Below are 23,040 nucleotides of genomic sequence, written 5' to 3' on the forward strand. Positions count from 1 at the left end.
TGCACCTTATATTTTATATTTTATATATGGTGTATATATATGCACCTTATAATATGTTATATACCTTAAATATATATACACATACCTTATAATATCATGTCGTATGCCTTAAAATATATATAAAGAGGATTAGTATATCTATATATCTATATATCTATGTATCGAGAGAGAGGAACAAATTAACATACCCATCTTCTCACATAGTTACCCATTTTCCCCTGTGTGGCAAGAACAGCTATAATCTACTGATTTAGCAAAAATCCCACTGTGTTTGCAATTGATTTCTAATTTCTAACACTGAACATATGCTACCACCGCTTATCTCTCACATATGGCTTTTATTATATTTGGGTTATTATAAAAAATAAGAGGTCACTCCCTGACTTTTCACCATAATTTCTCTTAGTGATACATTTCAGATCACACAGGATTTGAATTATAAGTTGTGAACATTGTGGCAATAAATTTTAAAAGAGGGTGAATAAGAGAAAGCTATATTTTTATCTCATGTGTAACAGATAATTTATTTGGTAGGATCCCTGACTTCTCTGGAGCATAACCAGACATGTGTTGGCTTCTTGAGCAACTCATTTCAAAAATGAAAAGGAACAAATTACTTTTCCTTTGGCAATTCTTTACTGAAACCCTACTCTAAAAATAACACACCTCTTTTTGTATTTGATACTTTTGAAATACAAGATTGTTTTAAATATGTTTTAAGCTATGCCTCTCTAAGAATAAAATGCAGCCCTTTTCCAGGGAAACATTAAAAGCACTTCCTGTAAGCACCTTATTTTTCACAAAGCCTTCCCAGACCCACAGCAGTGGACACAGACACCCATTTGCTCTTTTCTGTGGCCGTTTGGAGTAAGTTTCCAGAGAATTAGTACAATTGATTTGTAGTTCCTCTGAGATTCATCAGTGAGGCTGCAGTTCATATTTTCAAACTGCCAAGATGTTTTTACTCACAACTGCACAGAAAACGCCCAAACTTTAGGCACAAGCAGGTGTGATATACGCTAATCAAATTCCTTCATTCTGTTATTATCCAGTTTGTGGCAACTGCCAGCTTTCATTCTCATCTTGAAAATGACTAGGTAGTACTTGCCAAGTTTTGAAGTATTATCAGGAGACAGTGGGTAAATTTTCAATAAGAAGCTCTTGTTGAATGAAAAATTTTTTCTGTCTTGAACTCAACTTCACTGTTCCCTGGTTTCCTAATCTGTACAGTGGAAATAATAATATTTGTTATACCTAGTTCATGAGGACATGGAGAGATGGCAAGTTTGGAAAAGCAGAGAATTTTGTGTGTCATCATATGAATGGCATGGGGGGATCTGCAGTTTGTCTAAACTGCTGTCAAAAGCAAAGTAATTTTAAAGGGAGCAAATTAAAGTGCAACACAAGACAGAAGGGGGAAGGATGGAAAAGACTACAGGAAAGGTTGGCTCACTTAGAAAGGAAGGGAAGGGAAGAATTACAGCCTGCAGGGATTTGGCCAGCAGCTATATGAAGGGGCTCCAGCCTTGCCCAGGGGCTTCACACTTAGAAGCTCTTTCCTTGCAACCTCTACAAAACAACAGCGACAGCTCTTTGAAAGTGATTGGAAATACCTTGGTGAAGCTCTGATGCCTGAAAGACCACTTCCCCCTCCCCAATCACAGCCCCACAAGAGGCCAAGGCTGGTCGCCTGAGATGCTATAACTCTAGGCTAATTTAAAAGAAGTTCCAAAAACATCTGAGCCATCACCATTTTTGATCCTTTTACTCCAATCTTCTGTCCTTTCTCCTACTGGGCCTCTGCCTGCTACTGCCTCCCTTTGCCAATTGAAGGCTTTACACCTGAAATGGGAATGTCTGGTCTCCACATATTCTGAAAACTCCTAAGTACTTGAGGAACTTCATTATAGAAAAAAATACAAACACGTAAAAAAAATCATCAGCATCATCAAAAGCTGGAGATATGCAAACCAAACAGGAGAGCAGCAACTAGATGCACTGGATGAGACATGCACATTATATTTTTAAACTGCAATTACTTTTGCACCACCTAATAACATGTATGCATCCTAGAAACAGTGCTTAGTGAGAAAAAAAAAAGTCAAGAAAGAAGGAAATATGTGGCTGAGTTTGGTGGCTTGTGCCTGTAATCCCAGGAGTTTGGGAGGCCGACGTGGGCAGATCACTCCAGGTCAGGAGTTCAAGACCAGCCTGGCCAACATGGTGAAATCCTGTCTCTACTAAAAATACAAAAAAATAAAATCAGCGGGGTGTGGTGGCACACGCCTGTAGTCTCAGCTACTCAGAAGGCTGAGGCAGGAGAATCGTTCAAACCTGGGAGGCAGAGATTACAGTGAGCCAAGATCGCGCCACTGTACTCCAGCCTGGGTGATAGAGTGAGACTCCATCAAAAGAAAAAAAAAAAAAGAAGGAAATATCTACCCAGGCATACAAAACAATAAGAGCATATACATACAAAAAGTACACACTAAATCACATTAGTGTAGTTATTTAAAAGGGGAGCTGGGAAGAAGGGGAATGGGAATAGGGCATGATAACAAAAGGAATAGACAGGCAGATGGATGGGCAGACAAATAAGCAAGAGAATAGCTTGGCCCAGACCAGTGATGAAAATGGGCCATCAACTGACAAGCATGATTAACTCCACATGCTTCATAAGAATCCCAAAAATAGGTAAAAGAAAAAAATTAAACAAGATTTCATTTTACATCAATCAAACTGACAATTTAAGAAGGCTTGTAATGCGTAGTGTTGACAAGAGTGCTGGCAAGTAGGCACCCTTATACATTTCTGGTAGGAGTACGAATTAGTACAACTTTCTTAAAAGAGTGTAGTATGTTACTCTGTGTCAAAAAGCTTAAAAACCACACATAAACCTTTGGACCGGGTAGTCACATGTCTAAAAATTGATTCAAAAATATTCACCACAATTTCTACGAAAAACGTTTACATCATGGTTACATATAATTAAAAAAATTAGGAACAAATATCAAACCATAGAGGATTGGCTAAATGAATGATTGCATAGCCAGAGGCGGAAAATTATACAACAGCTTTAAAAAGATATTGTAGAAGGACAAGTAATAACATAAAGAACGCAAGCAATAAAACTGTAAATAGAGTATGATTTTAGTTTTGAAAAAAAAAGTGTATGTGTATAGACACACAAAAAGATATCTTTATAAATTAGGAAGACATATACCAAAATACTAACAGTAGTGATTTGGGGGAGTTTGAGTTAGGAATTTTAGCTGACTTTTTATTATACCTTTTATTATATTGACTTTAATTATTTTTTGGAATAAACATAAATTCATTTGGTACTTGGGGGGAGTTTTAGCAATTTTCCTAATGTTGGAGGGAGGAAAGCTATAGTCCTTTTCCCTAAGGTACATGCTAGGTAAATAACTTGTTAACCTATTAACCATGATTGTGATACAGCTGAATGATTTACCCGTCTTGAGTAATATATTTGAATTCTTAGCAGGGTCTTTGGTAGACACAGAACTTGAACCAAAGGAAATTACTTCCCAGCCAATGAAGGCTTTGGCAGGTCCACATGGACTTTTCATTGCTTCGTAAGTTAGAGGACAAAGCCAGACATTCAGCTCATCAGGAGTATCTGGTAAAGTTATCTCTTCTATCTCCTGCCCCTCTACCTATATTCCTAAATCAACAACACAGGTATAATCCAAGGGTTTTCAAGACCACCAGCTTCTCAGCTTCTACTCATCCTCTGTGACCACTGAAAATCCACAGCTGCTAGGACTCCCTGTGTTCCCTCCCCAGTCCTACACCCAGTGGCCCCTGTTAATTAAATGCCTATTGTCTACTCCAGTGATGTCTACTGAAACTGAAGAGCCAAAGGCGGGACCGCCAACCAAAACAACCTTTTGATGGGGAGAGTTCTCAGACCTCCTGGGTGCACTAACACAGCTGCTCAGATCTCAGCAGCAACAACAGGGAGGTGCTGTTAGCTCTGTGGGCAGCACAGAAGCAGGGGAGGGCAGAACAGGGACAGTGCTTGGGTGGGGGATGGAGAAGAGAAAGAATGTATGCCATACAGTCTAGCTAAAATAACTGAGAACCTTCCAAACTGGGCAGAAAGCCAGAAGGCTTGTCACTAGTTGGTACTCCATAGCTGAAATAGTTTGGGGTTCAGATTTGTCAGGAAGAATGGGATCTGTCTGAAAGATAAACTCTGTGGCATCTGTGACAGGCTTTCTCTGCTGGTATGTGATACTTTTGTTCTGTCATTTGTCTTCTGGCATATACAGCAAGGGTCTAGAAGTGGCAAAGACAAATGCCAAACACAGCCAGCTTCCTGCCAAAGCAAAGGTCCCAGACACAACACCACCAGCTGTTTTCCCCTCTTCTCTCCATTTATTCTGTACATGAATATAATATCCAAAGAGAGAGGGGCCTTGGAACACTGTTGTCACCTGCCTCATTGGGTCTTGTTTACTTAAAAAAACTTACATTCTAGGAAGGCAATCCTATTGTCTTCCCTTCTGAATGTCCCGAAATACTCCATGGACACGACCCAAATTTTGAAGACAGTTTATTTTATAAGTCACCTTCCCAACTCTGATAAAGCACACAACTATGTTAAACATGAGGAAAAGAGAAGAAAAAGAGGGGTGAGAAAAATAGTCTGTAATTATCCTGAGGCCACAACTAGCCAGAAATTGCTGACAAGGAGCAAATAGTGGAAGCCAAATGGAAGATAGGTCATATATGTAAGCCAAAGTTTAGTCATGCCTGTACATTTCTGTTCATTGCTCTCTATGCAATGGTTTATCACATTTTTTCTATCAAAAATTATTCCAGAGGGCCACAGATATACTTAGCACCATGTGAAATTCAGAAGTATATGGCATGTCCCTGCCCCAATGACTGATCATTTCCTATCATATTCCCCTGTAAAGTATCTTTATAGCACTGATAATAATTTCATATAATGATAACTATCTAAGTATTTAAAATTATCTTGTTTATTTGTTTAGAGGCACTCTCCTCCCATTGAGGAAGTTAAGTTCCTTAACTAGAAGGAAGTTTTCTGTCTGCTTCACTCTGTATCTCTGGTGTCTGGGACAGGGCATGGTACACAGAAGAGGCTCCACAAATATTTATGCATGAACAGAATGGAAGAGACAGGAGATACCACTTGAAGCAATAAGTCACCTTTATGAGACAGTCAGCAATTTAGTAAGAGACCATAATTGCTGTAGAATGCCAAAGAAGTTCTGAACAATGCACAGGATTTAAAGAATAGAACAAAATGAATGAAGGCAGTTGTAGAAACATGCAGAGCCCCTAAACTGAGTATGTGACCCAGCAATGAAACTGAGACTGACCCTCCAATCCTGGGGTATGTTGCAAGGGCCATGGAGGTGACACCAGCTTGGTAATGACTATCCCAACAGAGAAAGGGGGGCCCCTGTCTTGCAAGGAGGGCTCCTGGATTTCAGAACAGTAGTTTCATAGGTGACATTGTCAAGAGGTCCACCCAGGGCACAGCCAGGCTGGAATAAGTCATGTGTTGAAACACAACACCAAGACCCATTACATCTCCGCTGCTTTGGACCTGGCTTTGCAAGGTCAGTGCTTCATTTCTGCAAATGACTGGCTGCTCCAGTCAACCATCGTTCCAACAAATAATTAACTTCAGAAGGTCCTCTGCTCAGGCCACAGCTTTTAAATCTCAACTAGGCCAACATCCTAGATGTGAATTTTATAGGTTTTTTTATTATAAACTTTTCCTCTAAATATGTCACAATATTGGCTAAGAAACAAATAATCATAGATTCTCATTGTTTAATCTAAGCACTTAAAGAAAATTTTCTTTCCTTTTTAAAGAAAAAGGGATTTTAATTTGTTGTAAAGAATACAGTATACTGTTCTCTCTATATTTACTTCTCCATAACATATAAAAGCAGATTTTATTTTAGATGAGACATTAATGGCAGAAAGCTCTTTGTTGCTTAATGTAAGCTATTTGGTTTTTATCTCTATAGGTTGAAAAATAAAGGAATGGTTTCAATAATATCAATAGCTGCCTTTTATGGTCCACATACTAAGGCCAGGCATAATGTATTTATACATTTCAAACAGCTTTTCTAACCTTCATAATAATGGTTTAAAGTAGATAATATCATCCCCATTTTGCAGTTGAAAAAATTGAAGTTCAGAGAGGTTAAATGGTTTGCCAAAGCCCTCTTGCAGCAAGTGGTAGAGGTGCAATTCAAAATAATCCTATCCCTTATAATCCTGTAAAATGTTCAGTTGCTTGATTCTTTACGTCTCAAAATCTGAGACCATACAGCACTCAGATATAGAATAAACTTCAAAGGCTTTTGGATTTTGTTTTTGTTTGTTTTGTTTTATTTTACATCTCTATAAGCAACAACTAACCTGCCTGGACTGTGAGCTCACTATAGGCAAAGAGTGAATCTTATTTACTTTACACACTTCATGTACTCAGGACCTAGAACAATGATCAAAAAAGAAAGGGGAAATGAAATGAAAGGAACAAGGAAGAAGGACAATGGAAAGCAGAACCCAAGTCTCTAAGCTTGTATGAAGGGCTTTCTAGACACCAGGTACCATCTCCTAGACCAGGAGTTCCCAACCCCCAGGCACAGATCAGTTTCAGTCTGTGGCCTGTTAGGAACTGGGCCACACAACAGGAGGCAAGCAGTGGGTCAGGCAGCATTGTCACCAAGCTCTGCCTCATAGGAGTGAGTGCAAACCCTATTGTGAATTGCCTACGTGAGGGATCTAGGTTGCAGCTGCTTATGAGAATCTAACTAATGCCTGATGGTCTGAGCTGGAACAGTTTCATCCCAAAGCCACCCCCAGCTCCCCAGTCCATGGAAAAATTGTCTTCCATGAAACCAGTACCTCATGCCAAAAAGGTTGGGGACTGCTGCCCTAAATGGAGTATGTGCATTCACTCATTCAATCTTCACAGCAGTGCGATGTGGCAGATATTATGTCCCTGTTTTACCCATAAGGCAATTGAAGCGTGGAGTTAAAGAATAGGTAAGTGACAGAGGCAAGATTAGAAACCAGGTGGTTTAGGCCAGGCGCAGTGGCTCACGCCTGTAATCCCAGCACTTTGGGAGGCCAAGGCGGGCAGATCACCTGAGGTCAGGAGTTTGAGACCAGCCTGGCCAACATGGTGAAACCCTGTCTCTACTAAAAATACAAAATTAGCTGGGCATGGTGGCACATATCTGTAATACTAGTTACTTGGAAGCCTGAGGCAGGAGAATCGCTTGAATCCAGGAGGCAGAGGTTGCACTGAGCCAAGATCATGACAAGAGAAAAACTCTGTCTTAAAAAAAAAAAGGCAATAAATAATAGAAACCAAACAAACAAAAAAAAGAGGCCAGGTGTGGTGGCTCATGCCTGTAATCCCAGGACTTTGGGAGGCCAAGGCGGGCAGATCACTTGAGGTCAGGAGTTCGACACCAGCCTGGCCAATATGGTGAAACCCCATCTCTACTAAAATACAAAAATTAGCCAGGTGTGGTGGTGAGTGCCTGTAATCCCAGCTGCTCAGGAGGCAGGAGAATCGCTTGAACCCAGGAGGCAGAGGTTTCAGTGAGCCGAGATTGTGCCACTGTACTCCAGCCTGGATGACAGAGCGAGACAAGAAAGAAAGAAAAGAAAGGAAGGGAAGGGAAGGGAAGGGAAGGGAAGGGAAGGGAAGGGAAGGGAAGGGAAGGGAAGGGAAGGGAAGGGAAGGGGGAGGGGAAGGGGAAGGGGAAGGGGAAGGGAGAAAGAAAGAAAAAAGAAACCAGGTGGTTTAGCTCCAGGGTCCAAGCTCTTAACCACCGGGCCAGGCTCCCCATAATATCTGCGCCTGCGGAATGAAGGCAGCATTTGCCCTGCGGTACACATGGCTCTATCCTCAGGCGTTTGTGAATAAAATAAGTTTTAAGTAGACAAACAAAACATTGATACACATATAAAAATGGGCTAAATCCTACTCTTTCTCTTTTCAAAGATTACAACCTTATGAGCTACTCATTTTAACGTAATCTTACATGGTGCGTGTTGTTGGTTGTTTTAGCTTTTCTTCTTATGGACTCTCATATCTAAGATTTGTGTGCACAGTTCAGTGGTCCCACCAGAGTGGAACAGAGGCTGATTGAAAAGAGGGGCAAGACAAGCAAGAAAGAATGTTCTCATGACCTGGCGAGTTCCACCTGGATCCAGTTTAGATTTAATACCTGAGTTTTTAAGATGAGTCAATGGAACCACTGTTCTGGTAGAGGGAATAGAGTAAATCCAAGGCAAGTGATACCAAAGAGCCAGGCAGGAAGAGTGCAAGGTCAAGTATTGTGGTGGGGAAGGTGGGGAGGGGGAGCAAGGATCATCCATACATGTATAAAGCCTGGCCATCAGTCTCCAGGTAATTAAGCAGTGGGCTATTAATTCCTGGAAATGGGTGAGAGCAGGGCAAGCGGCAGGAACCAAAGTACAAGCTCAGTGCTAGGTCTGCAGAGTTAAGAAGAGTGGGGTAGGATGGGCAAGAGGGGATATTAATCAGATCCAGCTGTTGGCAAAGGACACATAGGGGTTAAAGCAGAAGTTTGAGTGCCAGAACTAAAATGTGAGCTTTGGGTACTAACAGGGTGATCACTCTATGGCCCTACCTGCTGTGAAAAAAGGCAACCTACATCTGTCTCCGGTTTAGTTCATATAAAAACAAGCTAGTGCTAAGCCTTAATGTACGGTGGTCAAAGCTTCAAACTCTGGAGTTGTGAAGGCAGGGGAAATGAAGCAGGGACTGGTATGGAGTGCATCATGTGGCCTATAATTACAACATTATTCAGTTTAATCATGGAAAATATGTAACAATAGTATTAATATATGCACATGTGTTTATATGCATGTGTGTGTTTGTGCATATACCCCTAAATTTAAGAGAAAAGAGAAAATGATAAGGTCCCCTGTGGGTAAGATCCTCGGACAGGACTAAGTGTTTTCCTTTACTCCCTGTGGTTTACCTGCTTGTACTCTTTTGTTGAAGAGCCATGTTTATCTGCTACTTTTTTTCCACTCTGCCCTTTATTCAACATAGTGAACATGAATATTAATCAGGTGATTTCTGGTAATTAGTTTCCTCAGCACAGCACTCAGTTTCTTTGGGTTTTGATGGGCCAATAAAGTGGCAACTTATCCCAATCATCACATAAATGACCCTGCCAAGAGGAATCAATCCAGAAAAACCTGTTGTTACCATAAAATGGCAGGCTTCTTTTTGAAAAGTTTAGCACATATTGGAAGAGCACCAGCTGAGTGACTGACTTCCAAGGTCAGTGGTGAAAAGTCACCAAAAGTGGTACAAGCATGAATATTGCAAAGAATTCCAAAGCTGAGAAAGCTTATCTGGAAAGATAATCTTAGTGCCAAGACAGTATATGAAAATTGATCACAACCTTAGCTTTAATTTTTAAGTTCCACTCTCTCTCTCTCCTTTTGCTCTGTTTTTTTTTTCTCCTTATTTTATGCATAAAAATGCAACCAGCCTGAACTAAAGCAAATTGGTTTAATTCCCTGGAGGGAGCATGAACAAATTTTCCCAGCAACTTTCTGCTAGAGGCATTTGTATGTGGATATGTGGATGGAATGTGAAGCAGTGAGCTACGTAAACCAGTAATCAAATGAAACATTACCCATTTCAAAATGCCCTAAACTAGCATTAGCATCACCAATTAAAACAACGGGCATGGGAGAAAGGAAAATGCCCTCCTCCCAAAAAAGTCATATGTATGTGGTATGTGTGTATTTCAGGGGATGGAGGTGGTACAGAGGAAGAAGTAAAACCTAGGGGAAATTAATTGCCTTTTAAAGACAAATCTGTCACGAGTGCTAGCAGGAGATCTCTTTGATGGGATAAAAGAAAGGAGTAAAGACATTCAATGATTTCATCAAATTAAAATTTCAGCAGTTTACCTAAATTGCCCAACTATTAGACACTTACAAAGGTATTTGTATGTGCCCACTTTGAACCTGTTTTAAAGTAACAGGTAAACAGAACATGATAAGCTATAAACACTAAGGGTTCTTTTCTGTTTTATGGCTGAGACTTCTATTGAAACACTGGTCTTTGAAGGACCATCAAGTGGTAGTATTCTCATTTATTCATTCATCATACACTTGTTCAACAATGCTAAGAACTTTGTGCAGCCCTTGATGCTGAGGATATAGATATGCAGGGGATATTCTTGTAGACACCAAAGAGCCTCCAATCCAAACTCAGAAGCTATTCTGCCTTCCCCACTCTATAACATGACTGATCACAAAACAGGCCCTGCTACACTCATATCTCTGTGGCATAAACAGTATTAGTGTTTCCTTTCAACATGGCTTCCACAACCCCATGACCTCCACTTCTGACCATGACCTGGAATGGAGACGACCATCAGCCTCCTCCACATAGGACCTGCATATGGCCCAAGTGCTCATTTAGCCTGCACATCTGATTAATACCATGAACTTAGCCTTTTTAACCTCAATCATTTTCCTGCAAATGATTTTCCTGAATATCTAACCAAGGGTGTGAAAGAGAGGAGCATATCAGCTGCCCCTCAGATTGGCTCACCTTCTGATTCTCATCACTGATCCACCCTTATGTTTAGCTGCAGAGAGTAGCTATCACATCTCCCTGGCATGACATCCAAGACCTTCCCCTGGTCTATCTGCCTTTTCAGATTTCCCTGCCACCACACACCCTGCCTTAGTTTCTGGGCACATCTAATTATCTATTCTCCTGAAGACAAACTCATATCTCTGTCCCTTGTCTTTGTTTTCATCATTAACCCTGATATGGATTGGCTCTGTGTCCCAACTCAAATCTCATGTCAAATTGTAATCCCCACGTGTCGAGGGAGGGACCTGGTGGGAGGTGATTGGATCATGGGGGCAGTTTCCCCCATGCTGTTCTCATGATAGTGAGTGAGTTCTCATGAGATCTGATGGTTTAAAAGTGGCACTTCCCCCTTTATTCTCTCTCTCTCTCTCTCTCTCTCTCCAGACACCACGTAAGACGTGTCTTGCTTCCCCTTTGCCTTCTGCCATGACTGTAAGTTTCCTGAGGCCTCACCAGCCATGCAGAACTGTGAGTCAATGAAACCTCTTTTCTTCATAAATAATCCAGTCTCAGGTAGTTCTACATGGCAGTGTGAAAACAGACTAATACAACTCCCATCTTCCATTTCTGCACTTAAAAAAATTATTTAGACATTTACTTTTTAAACTTATAATCTCTATTGAAAAAATGGCCAAGTATAATCAAACAAATTAAATTATATTATGACTACTCCCACCTCAAGACACTATTATGATATTAAGAATTTCAACTAGATCTCAATTAAAAATATAAAATAAAAGTAGGCATATAAGTCCACTAAAGCATATTGATAAGAACCAAATAACCTAATAAGGTTATGAAAACATCTCAACATGTATCATTTCTCTAACACACTGTTCTCCTCATCCCATCAGAAGACTTGTTTAGAGTTTCTTCTCTTATTTGAAAAAGGGCTTAGAGCTCCTGGTGGCCCCAGATCACTTGGTGGGGTCAGGGTTGGGGAGCTGTCTTGGTAGCTGGCCCAGCTGTGGCCCAGCCAGAGATTACCTGCACAGGAATGGCGATCTTGGTAGAAGCCGTCCCCACAGGTAGACACACACTGCCCATGCTGCATCAGCAGGGGAGGCTGGCAGGATGAGCACTCCAGCCCACTGGTACACGTGGAGCACTGGGGCTGGCAGGCTGACTCCAGATAATGTTGAAGAAAGAGAAAGGAACCATTTGATTAGCTGAAAGACACCACCCCCATGCCAGTGCTTACACAGCCTAATCTTGAGGCTCCAGGTCCCAAACAGAAAATGCAGAAAAATAATTTTAACAGCCATCATCTGTATAGCACACAGTTCATGTCAGCCACTGTTTGAAGTGCTTTATGTATATGAATTCATTTAATTCTCACAACAACCCTAGGAGGTAGATATTATTAATCCCAACTTTACAGATGAGGAACAGACTCAGGGAGATTAAACAACTTGCCCATGGTCACATGAGGCTGGCATTTGAAACCAAGCAGTTTGGCTCAGGAGTCTGTGTTCTTTTCCTCTTATCCAATAGCGCCCAATATCTTTGTCACTCAACCTTTTAGCAAGAAGATCTCTTGCCCCTTTTCCACCAATACTGTATGAAAGAGATATAAGTAACTTTCAAAAAGGTTGAAGATTATATGAATTAGGAAAGAAAGTATGGAGGAGTGAATAATTACAAAAATAATAAAAGCAGCTAACTCTTATTAATCCTTGGCTGTATCCCAGACATCAGTCTAGGCACTTAACCTGTATTAAAACACTTGATACTTATAACCACCCTCTGAGGAAGGTACTGGAATTACCCTCACTCTATAGATAAGAATGTGGAAGATACCAGGTGGCAGTGGCTCACACCTGTAATCCCGGCACTTTGGGAGGCATAGGTGGGTGGATCACTTGAGTCCAGGAGTCTGAGACCAGCCTGGCCAACATGGCAAAACTCTATCTCTACTAAAAATACGAAAATTAGCCAGCGTGGTGGCAGATGCCTGTAATCTCAGCTACTCAGGAGGCTGAGGCAGGGAGAATCGCTTGAACCCAGGAGGTAGAAGTTGCGGTGAGCCGAGACCATGCCACCACACTCCAGCCTGGGTGACAGAGTGAGACTCCATCTCAAATTTAAAAAAAAAGAATATGGAAGCAGAGAGAGGTTAAATATTCACAGCCAGGTATGAACCTACACACTTTTTTTTTCTTTTTTTTTTTGAGACGGAGTCTCACTCTGTCACCCAGGCTGGAGTGCAGTGGCGCAATCTCGGCTCACTGCAACCTCCACCTCCAGGGTTCAAGAGATTCTCCTGTCTCAGCCTCCCGAGTAGCTGGGACTATAGGCGTGTGCCACCACACCTGGCTAATTATACACTTTTAAATGGATAATTAACATCATAAGTAAGAAATAAGGGGAATAGTAACTACGATTTGACATCAACCAAGTCAACTCTCCCAAGTGAGTTCTCCTTCTCAGATGTAGCATCCAGAAATGCACATAAACCCATTCTGGATCCTCTGGTAGCCCATAAGAGATAAGCTCTATTACCAACTATCTGTTTGACATTGAGCAAGTTGGTTAATTTCTCTGGCCCACGAGTTCCCCATTTGCAAAATTAGAAAGTTGTAGTAAATGATCTTGAAGGTCTATGTCAATTCTAAGTTTCTATCCTGGATTAATTGAGTGCTGTAAGAAATGAGCCCAGGCATCCTGATGATATTACTATCCTTGAAAGTCTTCAAAAATAAAAAAACTCAACTGTGACTACCTCACAACCTCCACATCACCTGTCTTCCAATAAGCACCAAAATACCTATAAAATGTCAGAAAAAGAGACCTGCAGGTAAAGAGGCCAAGTAACCTAGAGATGACATTACTACCTTCTAGAGGTTTTTAAACGTTGTGCATCTCAAAAACATGCTGCATGCATGACCCCCTCCTTGACAATACTGAGCCTCAGTTTAAGAATCACAAACTTTGATGAATCTACCTCCCACACACCACCACCTCTGGGTTGTCCACTCGGAGCCATACCTAAACAGAGACTGCCAGCTTGGTAAAAACCCAGTCCACAGCTGTGCACACACCGTCCATTCTGCAGTAACTTGGTAGGATCTTGGCAGAGATCACAGTGGTCTGGAGACTGAGAGCATGTCAAACAATCTGGATGGCAATGAACTGAAATCAAGGACAAAGAAGTGGAGAATTCAGTGAACTCCATCTATTATTTCTCTTACATCCTTCAGAAAAGAATCTACAAGGTGTGTAGCATTACATAGAACATGAAGAACAGAAAACTGTGGGACTTAGGAAAAATCCTCCTAAATAGCAAAAAAAAAAAAAAAAAAAAAAAAATGCATGTCAATGCAAGATTGCAAGAAAGTTTTCCTTGTCTGAATTTCATCACTGTCTCCCATAGCCCCAACATGAAGATACTAAAAGAACAGCCTCTACCTGCTGGAATACTTCAAGAAACAGGAATGACTACTTCCATAATGTATTATTTAAACAGATTCAATAATTTATGATACCTCCGATGTTCTTCTTAAGCGTCGACATGTAAAAACAGTTCAGACATAAAACCCACAATGTTGAAAAATAGTTATTTTTGTCTAAGAAAAATGCACCCCATTTTCTTCATTTTCTCCAAAATTTCAAATCTCATTTTCAGTAATTGGGGTTATCACTGAATTTAGTGGTAATTATCAGAAAGGGACTTCTTTTTTCAGGTTTTGAAGTCGTCAAGGACCTGATTTTCAATATATATAGTGCATAATAGTATGCTAAATGTTTGTTTTGGAAAGCCCAGAGAGCCACTTTGGTGAAGGCAACATAATTAAGCCATAAAGTTGCTTTGCTTTTTCCTTGATAAACACTTCAGAAAAATACTGCAATTAGCCAAAATAAGCTGAGTGCAACAAGAGCAACTGCCAATATGAAAATTATGGCCGCCCATGAATGGAAACAATTAATTATGAAATATAAATGGAAGAAAATGCCACTTCTCCAAGAGAGACTAAGCTTATAGGCAAACTACTACTCAACCAGAGCAACTCCAGTGCCTGCCAACAATTATTAACTGGAACTAATTCAACCCCAGGTGATTTGAAGCAGAATTGCAGAACAAGTAGATAAAATTATCTTTTGGAAAAAACTAATGACTCTTTCAACTTTAAAAACCCATTTGAGAACTCCAAAATGAACCATCTGTTCAATAGCTCACCTTAAGAACAAAGAACACCCATAACAAACGTTGAGAAATTATTCTTATATTTTGAACAATGGAAGACAGATTTACCTTTACAAGTCTTTAAACATGTTTGATTTTCACAATAATTTTGCAAGATACATAAGGCATATTTTATCAACAACAAAATTAAGGTTTAAAGAGGGTCAATGACTTGCCCAAGGTCACATGCTCATAATCTGTTGAGTTTGGCAATTACACAAAGATTAATTAGCATCATTTGTTAGAAAAATTATGAAGAAACAAACAAATCCATTGGTTAACTAAAAAAAAAAAAAAAAAAAGCAAGGGGGTGAGGAAGAGGATCTCTGAGCTTTCTGGCAGTAAAACTATCTCAGTAGAAACAGAGGAGACATGGACCCACCTGATGTGCAGTCTGGACAGCATTGTCCCTTCACCTCTAAGGCCAGTGTGCCCACTGGACATGGTGGGCAAGAGGGCTCGTAGCAAGTTACCTGAGCCCCTCGGCACTCACACACCTTGCAAGGGCCATCTTCCCACTTCTCTCCCTCCTACGTAAAAAAGTGAAAAACAGCATTGTCATATTCAGAAGAGAGCTTGCTGCTGAAGAACTTACAATTTCCATAAGAACAAAGTGAAGGCAGCTAATCAGTACTCTGCCAAATCTAACTCTGAAATAGAACAATAGCAAAAGAGTCCTAAATTTAAAACACAGAATTTACCTTTCTTTGTTCATAATGGGTTTATTTCAATGTAGAGCACCAGCCGAAAGATTTTAGGCACACTCAGAGATAAGCTATGAAAGTATTCTAGGACTAACAGAATATGTAAAAGGCATTTAAAACTTGTTTCTCAACCTCTTTCACCAAAAACATCAAAGGAGATTACTATGTACCTGGTGATTAGCAGGTGAGTTAAATACAATCGCTAAAATAACAGTGGGACACTTGGTTAAAAACCTGAATTTCCTTATGGTTACCACAGTAAGAGTTAACAGTTGAGTCATTATATTCTAAAAATTAAAACTTTTGCAGGCCTACTTTTAATGGGCTGTAGATGTGCCCTAAGCTTTCACACACTAAAATACCTTTTTCAGCCAAGCAAATTACGAAAATAAACATTAGTAGTCAGCAGAGAATCCAAATTGAATTGTAAAGAACAATTCATTTTTGCTCACAGGAAAGAGACAGAGGTTCTTACCGGAAGGTATTGGGGTGATGAGGGAGGTGAAACAGGAGAAAACAGGAAAGCAGATTTTAAAGTAACAATTTTATAATATGCTTATTAAGCCAACAGACATTAAACATTTCAAACAATTAATGTGATGGTATTTAGCAGAATGAGCATTACATGTTAGAAAACTGAGCAATACTATCTTGAGAAGGCAGAAGTGCTTTTCTTCCATTTGAAAGTGGACCCGTCTCGAGATCAGACCCCGTATTGTAAGATTGCTGTGTTAAACGCTTGCATTTTCCCTTTAAAAGAAACCATATAACATTGTCCTGTAGACAACCTGGAGAGAATAAACTCGGGATTGTTTGGGGAATGAATGCTTGCAAACTCAAGAAGCTCTTTCTTCAGCACTTTGCAGTACATAAAACTTTACTGATGGTTAAACTGAGTTTTCTAGACCAGAAAAGAATCAGGGAGAGAAAAATATCACAAGAAAGGGAAAGAATCTATGTAGGAGCTTGTGGTTGGAGCAGTATTAATTATCAACTGCATAAAACAACTGGTTAAAGAAAAGAGCAAAAGTTCAATGTACCAAAGTCTGAGTTATCATTAAGATTCTTAATTCCTGATCATAGTGCCATCAAATGTGGCTGTTATAAATACTAAGGTACTAAGTTTCCCCATGATATTTCATGCAGGTCATTACATAAACAATTTTATAATGATCTACGTGCAAGTTAAAAAGCTATACTTACTGGAATATGTTTAACTTCACTAGCATTTGAGGACATCTAGGAACAAAGAGAAATGTCTTTATTATGCCACTAAAAACACCATTAGGCTGATCTACTTATTTTTTCATTGGGAGTTAGCCATTTTTCCCAAGGAACATTCAACTTTACTCATTGGTTATGAATAGAGATGAAATCTGTCTTATCAAAAACAAGAAAGGCATACTAATCTGAGGTGAAAACAACATGCCTAGGACATATTTCTGAATTCTCACTTTGTGCCTGAGTACTTGGTTTCAATTCCCCTCAATACTAAGGACTTTATGGTCAAGGGACATAACTTGCAAGGGCAAATTCTTGAATTCTGCATGGTGCCAGAGCCTGATGGAGATTTGTACTTATTTAAAATAACTTCGTTTTCTTTAATTTCACTGAGTTTATCTCCAAAAATGAGTAAGAAAATTGATACTATGATTGAGAAAATATAAATTCAACATTTATAGGGAGGCTTTATAACCTCTTAAATTCTTAAGAAATGAGGATGACTGAAGTGTGATCTACCACTAGGAAACAATGCCAACAGCAAAATAATAATAATGCCAATGTTTTCACCTTTTTAAAAAACGTGCCAAGAAAGCACTGTTCTAAATGCTTCACATATAACATCTCTACAGCCCCATGAGGTAAGGACTATTGTTATCTCTAGTTTACACCAAGGATTAAGTAACTTGCCGAAGATCACAGTACACAGCAAAGTAGAGATTTGGACCTAGAGCCTGCACTGTTAACACTACACAATACTGCCTGCCCAGAATGTGCAGAAACACTGGAAGGTTGACAGATGTAATTTACCCAAATCAAAACAAAAAAGTGTGGAGGAATCAGTTCACCAAAGTCCTTCTTTCGAATTCATTTACAGTAATTCCCCCTTATCCATGTTTTGCTTCCTGCAGTTTCAGTTAACCCCAGTCAACTATGGTGGGAAAATACTAAATGGAAAATTCAACAAATATAAAATTCATCGGATTTTAATTGCATGCTGTTCTAAGTAGTGTGATAAAAATCTCAAGTTGTCCTGCTCCATCTTGCCTAGGACCTGAGTCCTTCCTTTGCCCAGCATATCTATGCTGTAGATGCCACCTGCCCGTTACTCAGTAGCCATCTTGGTTATCAGAGCCACTATCTCAGTATTACAGTGCTTATGCTCAAGTAACTCTTATTTTACTTAATAATGCCCCAAAGTCCAAGAGTAGTGATGCTGGCAACTTGAATATGCCAAAGAGAAGCTGCAAAGTGCTTCCTTGAAGTGAAGAGCTGAAAGTTCTTGACTTAATAGGAAAAGAAAAAAAATTATGCTGAGGTTGCTAAGGTCTAAGGTAAGAATAAACCTTTCTATGAAATTGTGAAGACGTAAGAACAAATTTGTGCTAGTTCTGCTGTTGCATCTCAAACTGCAAAAGTTATGCCATAGTGTGTGATAAGTGGCTAGTTAAGATGGAAAAGGCATTAACTGTGTCAGTGGAAAACATGAACAGAAATATGTTTCAATTGACACCAATCAGGATCAGTACTATTCACAGCTTCAAGCATCCACTGGGGGCCTTGGCACATATTCTGTGGTAAGTGGGGACTACAGTAATCCTATTCTGACTGGTCAAAGAAGCAGTTGTTTTTATGATCAGCTGGCATATTTTTAAAAACATAATGAATTTATCAACATTCCAATACCCAACATGAAAAATATGGGCTACACTAAATAGGGAAAATTTGAAAAGATTAAGATAAATATGTTTCCTTTGGGTAATAAAAAAGCAGACACAGGGCAAAATAAAACCTTAGTAAATAGAGTTTTACCCCTCATCTAATCAAACAAAATCCTGTCACTGCTACCTGCAAAATAAATCTAGAGCCTGGTCACTTTTACCAAATGCACCACTTCCTGCCTAGACCAAGCCACCATTGCCCTTTGCCTGGACCATCACAAAACCCCACCAACCAGGTTGCCTACCTCCAGTCTCATTTCCTTCTGTCACTTACCCATGCAGCAGCCAAAGTGGTCCTTTCATGAGTTAAGTGAGAGCCCAGCGCTCTTCTGCTCAAAACTCCCCAGCAGCTCCCATCTGCCTCAGGGTAAAAAACTGTGGCCTCCAGGCTACTTACTAGACCTCATGGCCAATGCCTTTCTCCCTCATTCACTAAGTTCCCACCAGACTCCAATGTCTTGAACATGCCAAACACACTTGCGTCTCAGTGCCTTTGCATTTCCTGATCCCTATTCCTGGTATGTTTCCTCCTAGACATCCACGCGGCTCCCTCCCTTCAGGCTCTGCTCAAAGTTTTCCATAACAGAAACCTCCTCACCATTTTATGTAAAGGAACACATCCCCCATACCCCACCGTCTTGCAAGCTACTGTCTAGCCCACTTGCACTGCTGTATTCTTCTTTTTTTTTTTTTTTTTTTTGAGACGGAGTCTCGCTCTGTCACCCAGGCTGGAGTGCAGTGGCGCGATCTCGGCTCACTGCAAGCTCCGCCTCCCGGGTTCACGCCATTCTCCTGCCTCAGCCTCTCCGAGTAGCTGGGACTACAGGCGCCCACCACCACGCCCGGCTAATTTTTTGTATTTTTAGTAGAGACGGGGTTTCACCGTGGTCTCAATCTCCTGACCTCGTGATCCACCCGCCTCGGCCTCCCAAAGTGCTGGGATTACAAGCGTGAGCCACCGCGCCCGGCCTTGTATTCTTCTATGTAGTGCTCCTCAGCACCTGACGCGTAGTATGTGTGGGAGATGTGTGTGTATGTGTTTTCTGTGTCCCTATACTACAAAGTATGCCCCACCAAGAGAGCAGGAACTTTGCCTGTTGTATTCCCTTCTGTGTCCCCAGAGCCTGGTGCATAGTAGGTGCACAATAACATTTGTTGAACAAATGAATGGGTAAAAGAAACAAGAAGGTAATGTCCCCTTATTACATTAATTTTGAATTAATTTGAAATCATCTTCGGTTATGAGCCTCATACTCACGAATTCTCCGTTTTCTTCATAAACACAATAACCATTCCTTGAAATGCATTCAGGACAACACTTTCCATCTAAGTGAATTAATTCTTCACCCTGTAGAAATAAGGGTTGCAGTGGCACATATCAAATTAACATCTCCAGGTAGCAGGGCTAAATTGCGAAGCAGTTGGGTTCCCTGACTGGAATGAGAAACCCTGACACACCATTGGCTCTGGCCCTCTCCCTGTTTCATCTCCCCCTGTGCTGTCTTCCTATGGGAAGTGTAGTCCACACAGCACACTCCTCCGTGTGCTGTTTCTTTCCTGTTATGATCTGTTATGCTGTGATCCCTCCATAATTTTCTACCCATGACTAGGAGCTCACATGAATAAGAAGGATGACCAAGGTTAATGTTATAGTCTAGGAAAGTTATGAGTTTCAGAAAAGGATCACACTACCTTAAACATACAATTTGTGACTTTAGTTTCATTAACAGTGCTCAAATCAAACCACCACTTTTCCCTGAATACAAAATCAGATGCATCCCTTTATGCACAGATGTAGTCTTAATCATAAATTAAGCAGTGGAAAACTAAATTTCACTCAATATTCTGAAACTCTTACTGTTAGCCAACTCATATCAAAACTATTCTTAAAATAATAACAGGATGGCTGGGCGTGGTGGATCACACCTGTAATTCCAGCACTTTGGGAGGCCAAGGTGGGTGGATCACGAGGTCAGGAGATCCAGACCACAGTGAAACCCCGTCTCTACTGAAAATACAAAAAATTAGCCGGGGGCAGTGGAGGGCGCCTGTAGTCTCAGCTACTTGGGAGGCTGAGGCAGGAGAATGGCATGAACCCAGGAGGCGGAGCTTGCAGTGAGCTGAGATTGCGCCACTGCATTCCAGCCTGGGTGACAGAGCGAGACTCTGTCTCAAAATAAAAAAAATATATATATATAAGAGGAATAATTTTAATTTATCTACCCTGCCACATTTGCAGGGTAGATATTTAACTTTCCAAGTCTTATCATTTTTATCTCCCAATATCAATAATTTTAAAATTTTAATTTTTTTACAAAATAATAAATGCTTGCTGTAAAAATGTAAATAATTTGCAGTTCTATAATTTAGAAAGTATAATTCCACTGAAGTCCCATCTCCCAGAAAATCTGCGTTTTTTCATGTGTATACACTAACATCTGATCTATATGTTAGCATTCTACACTAACATATAATATCTGTAGCCTAAAGAGTATTCTTTAAAGCACTTTCCACTTTCAAAAGACATTTCTACTTTCTAAAGAATAGGGGGGCGATTCCAAGATGGCTGAATAGGAATAGCTCCAGTCTACAGCTCCCAGCGTAAGTGACGCAGAAGATAGGTGATTTCTGCATTTCCAACTGAGGTACTGGGTTCATCTCACCGGGGCTTGTCTGACAGTGGGTGCAGGACAATGGGTGCAGCCCACCAAGCGTGAGCCAAAGCAGGGCAAGGCATCACCTCAACAGGGAAGTGCAAGGGGTCAGGGAATTCCCTTTCCTAGCCAAGGGAAGCTGTGATAGACAGCACTTGGAAAATCGGGTCACTCCCACCCTAACACTGCACTTTTCCAACAGTCTTAGCAAAGGGCACACCAGGAGATTATATCCAGCGCCTGGCTCGGAGGGTCCCATGCCCACGGAGCCTCGCTCATTGCTAGCACAGCAGTCTGAGATGGAACTGCAAAGCAGCAGCAAGGCTGGGGGAGGGGCGCCTGCCATTGCCAAGGTTTGAGTAGGTAAACAAAGCGGCCAGGAAGCTCGAACTGGGTGGAGCCCACCACAGCTCAAGGAGGCCTGCCTGCCTCTGTAGACTCCACCTCTGGGGGCAGGGCATAGCCAAACAAAGGCAGCAGAAACCTCTGGAGACTTAAATGTCACTGTCTGACAGCTTTGAAGAGAGTAGTGGTTCTCCCAGCATGGAGCTTGAGATCTGAGAACCGACAGACTGTCTTCTCAAGTGGGTCCGTGACCCCCGAGTAGCCTAACTGGGAGGCACCCCCCAGTAGGGGCAGACTGACACCTCACACGGCCGGGTACCCCCTCAAACGAAGCTTAGAGGAATGATCAGGCAGCAACATTTGCTGTTCTGCAATATTCACTGTTCTGCAGCCTCTGCTGCTCATATCCAGGCAAACAGGGTGTGGAGTGGACCTCAAGCAAACTCCAACAGACCTGCAGCTCAGGGTCCTGACTGTTAGAAGGAAAACTAACAAAAAAAAGGACACCCACACCAAAATCCCATCTGAATGTCACCATCATTAAAGACCAAAGGTAGATAAAACCACAAAGATGGGGGAAAAACAGAGCAGTAATGCTGAAAATTCTAAAAATCAGAGTGCCTCTCCCCCTCCAAAGGAACGCAGCTCCTCGCCAGCAATGGAACAAAGCTGGACGGAGAATGACTTTGAGGAGCTGAGAGAAGGCTTCAGAGGATCAGACTTCTCCAAGCTAAAGGAGGAAGTTCAAACCCACTGCAAAGAAGATAAAAACCTTGAAAAAAGATTAGATGAATGGCTAACTAGAATAACCAGTGTAGAGAAGTCCTTAAATGACAGGATGGAGCTGAAAACCATGGCACGAGAACTACGTGACGAATGCACAAGCCTCAGTAGCCGATTCGATCAACTGGAAGAAAGGGTATCAGTGATCAAAGATCAAATGAATGAAATGAAGTGAGAAGGGAAGTTTAGAGAAAAAAGAGTAAAAAGAAATGAACAAACCCTCCAAGAAATATGAGACTATGTGAAAAGACCAAATCTACATCTGATTGGTGTACCTGAAAGTGACGGGGAAAATGGAAACAAGTTGGAAAACACTCTGCAGGATATTATCCAACAGAACTTCCCCAACCTACCAAGGCAGGCCAACATTCAAATTCAGGAAATACAGAGAACGCCACAAAGATACTCCTTGAGAAGAGCAACTCCAGATTGTCAGATTCACCAAAGTTGAAATGAAGGAAAAGATGTTAAGGGCGGCCAGAGAGAAAGGTCGGGTTACCCACAAAGGGAAGCCCATCAGACTAACAACAGATCTCTCGGCAGAAACGCTACAAGCCAGAAGAGAGTGGGGACCAATATTCAACATTCTTAAAGAAAAGAATTTTCAACCCAGAATTTCATATCCAGCCAAACTAAGCTTCATAAGTGAAGGAGAAATAAAATCCTTTATAGACAAGCAAATGCTGAGAGATTTTGTCACCACCAGACCTGCCTTACAAGAGCTCCTGAAGGAAGCACTAAA

General features: G+C 40.9%; 1 protein-coding gene across 1 annotated transcript in view; it reads right to left on the reverse strand.

The window, feature by feature from the left end:
* Positions 1-23,040, reverse strand: part of FRAS1 (Fraser extracellular matrix complex subunit 1) — a 461,949-nt gene that overhangs the window by 236,236 nt on the left and 202,673 nt on the right. Inside the window, exons 10-14 of the mRNA XM_032149306.2 lie at positions 19,775-19,864; positions 16,778-16,813; positions 15,253-15,400; positions 13,676-13,819; positions 11,675-11,809 (exon numbers count right to left, since the gene is read on the reverse strand). Coding sequence (XP_032005197.1) covers positions 11,675-11,809; positions 13,676-13,819; positions 15,253-15,400; positions 16,778-16,813; positions 19,775-19,864 — 553 coding nt within the window. The remainder of the gene's footprint in view (positions 1-11,674; positions 11,810-13,675; positions 13,820-15,252; positions 15,401-16,777; positions 16,814-19,774; positions 19,865-23,040) is intronic.

The sequence above is a fragment of the Hylobates moloch genome, unplaced genomic scaffold (genome assembly GCF_009828535.3).
Source record: "Hylobates moloch isolate HMO894 unplaced genomic scaffold, HMol_V3 SCAFFOLD_2, whole genome shotgun sequence".
Lineage (NCBI taxonomy): Eukaryota > Metazoa > Chordata > Mammalia > Primates > Hylobatidae > Hylobates > Hylobates moloch.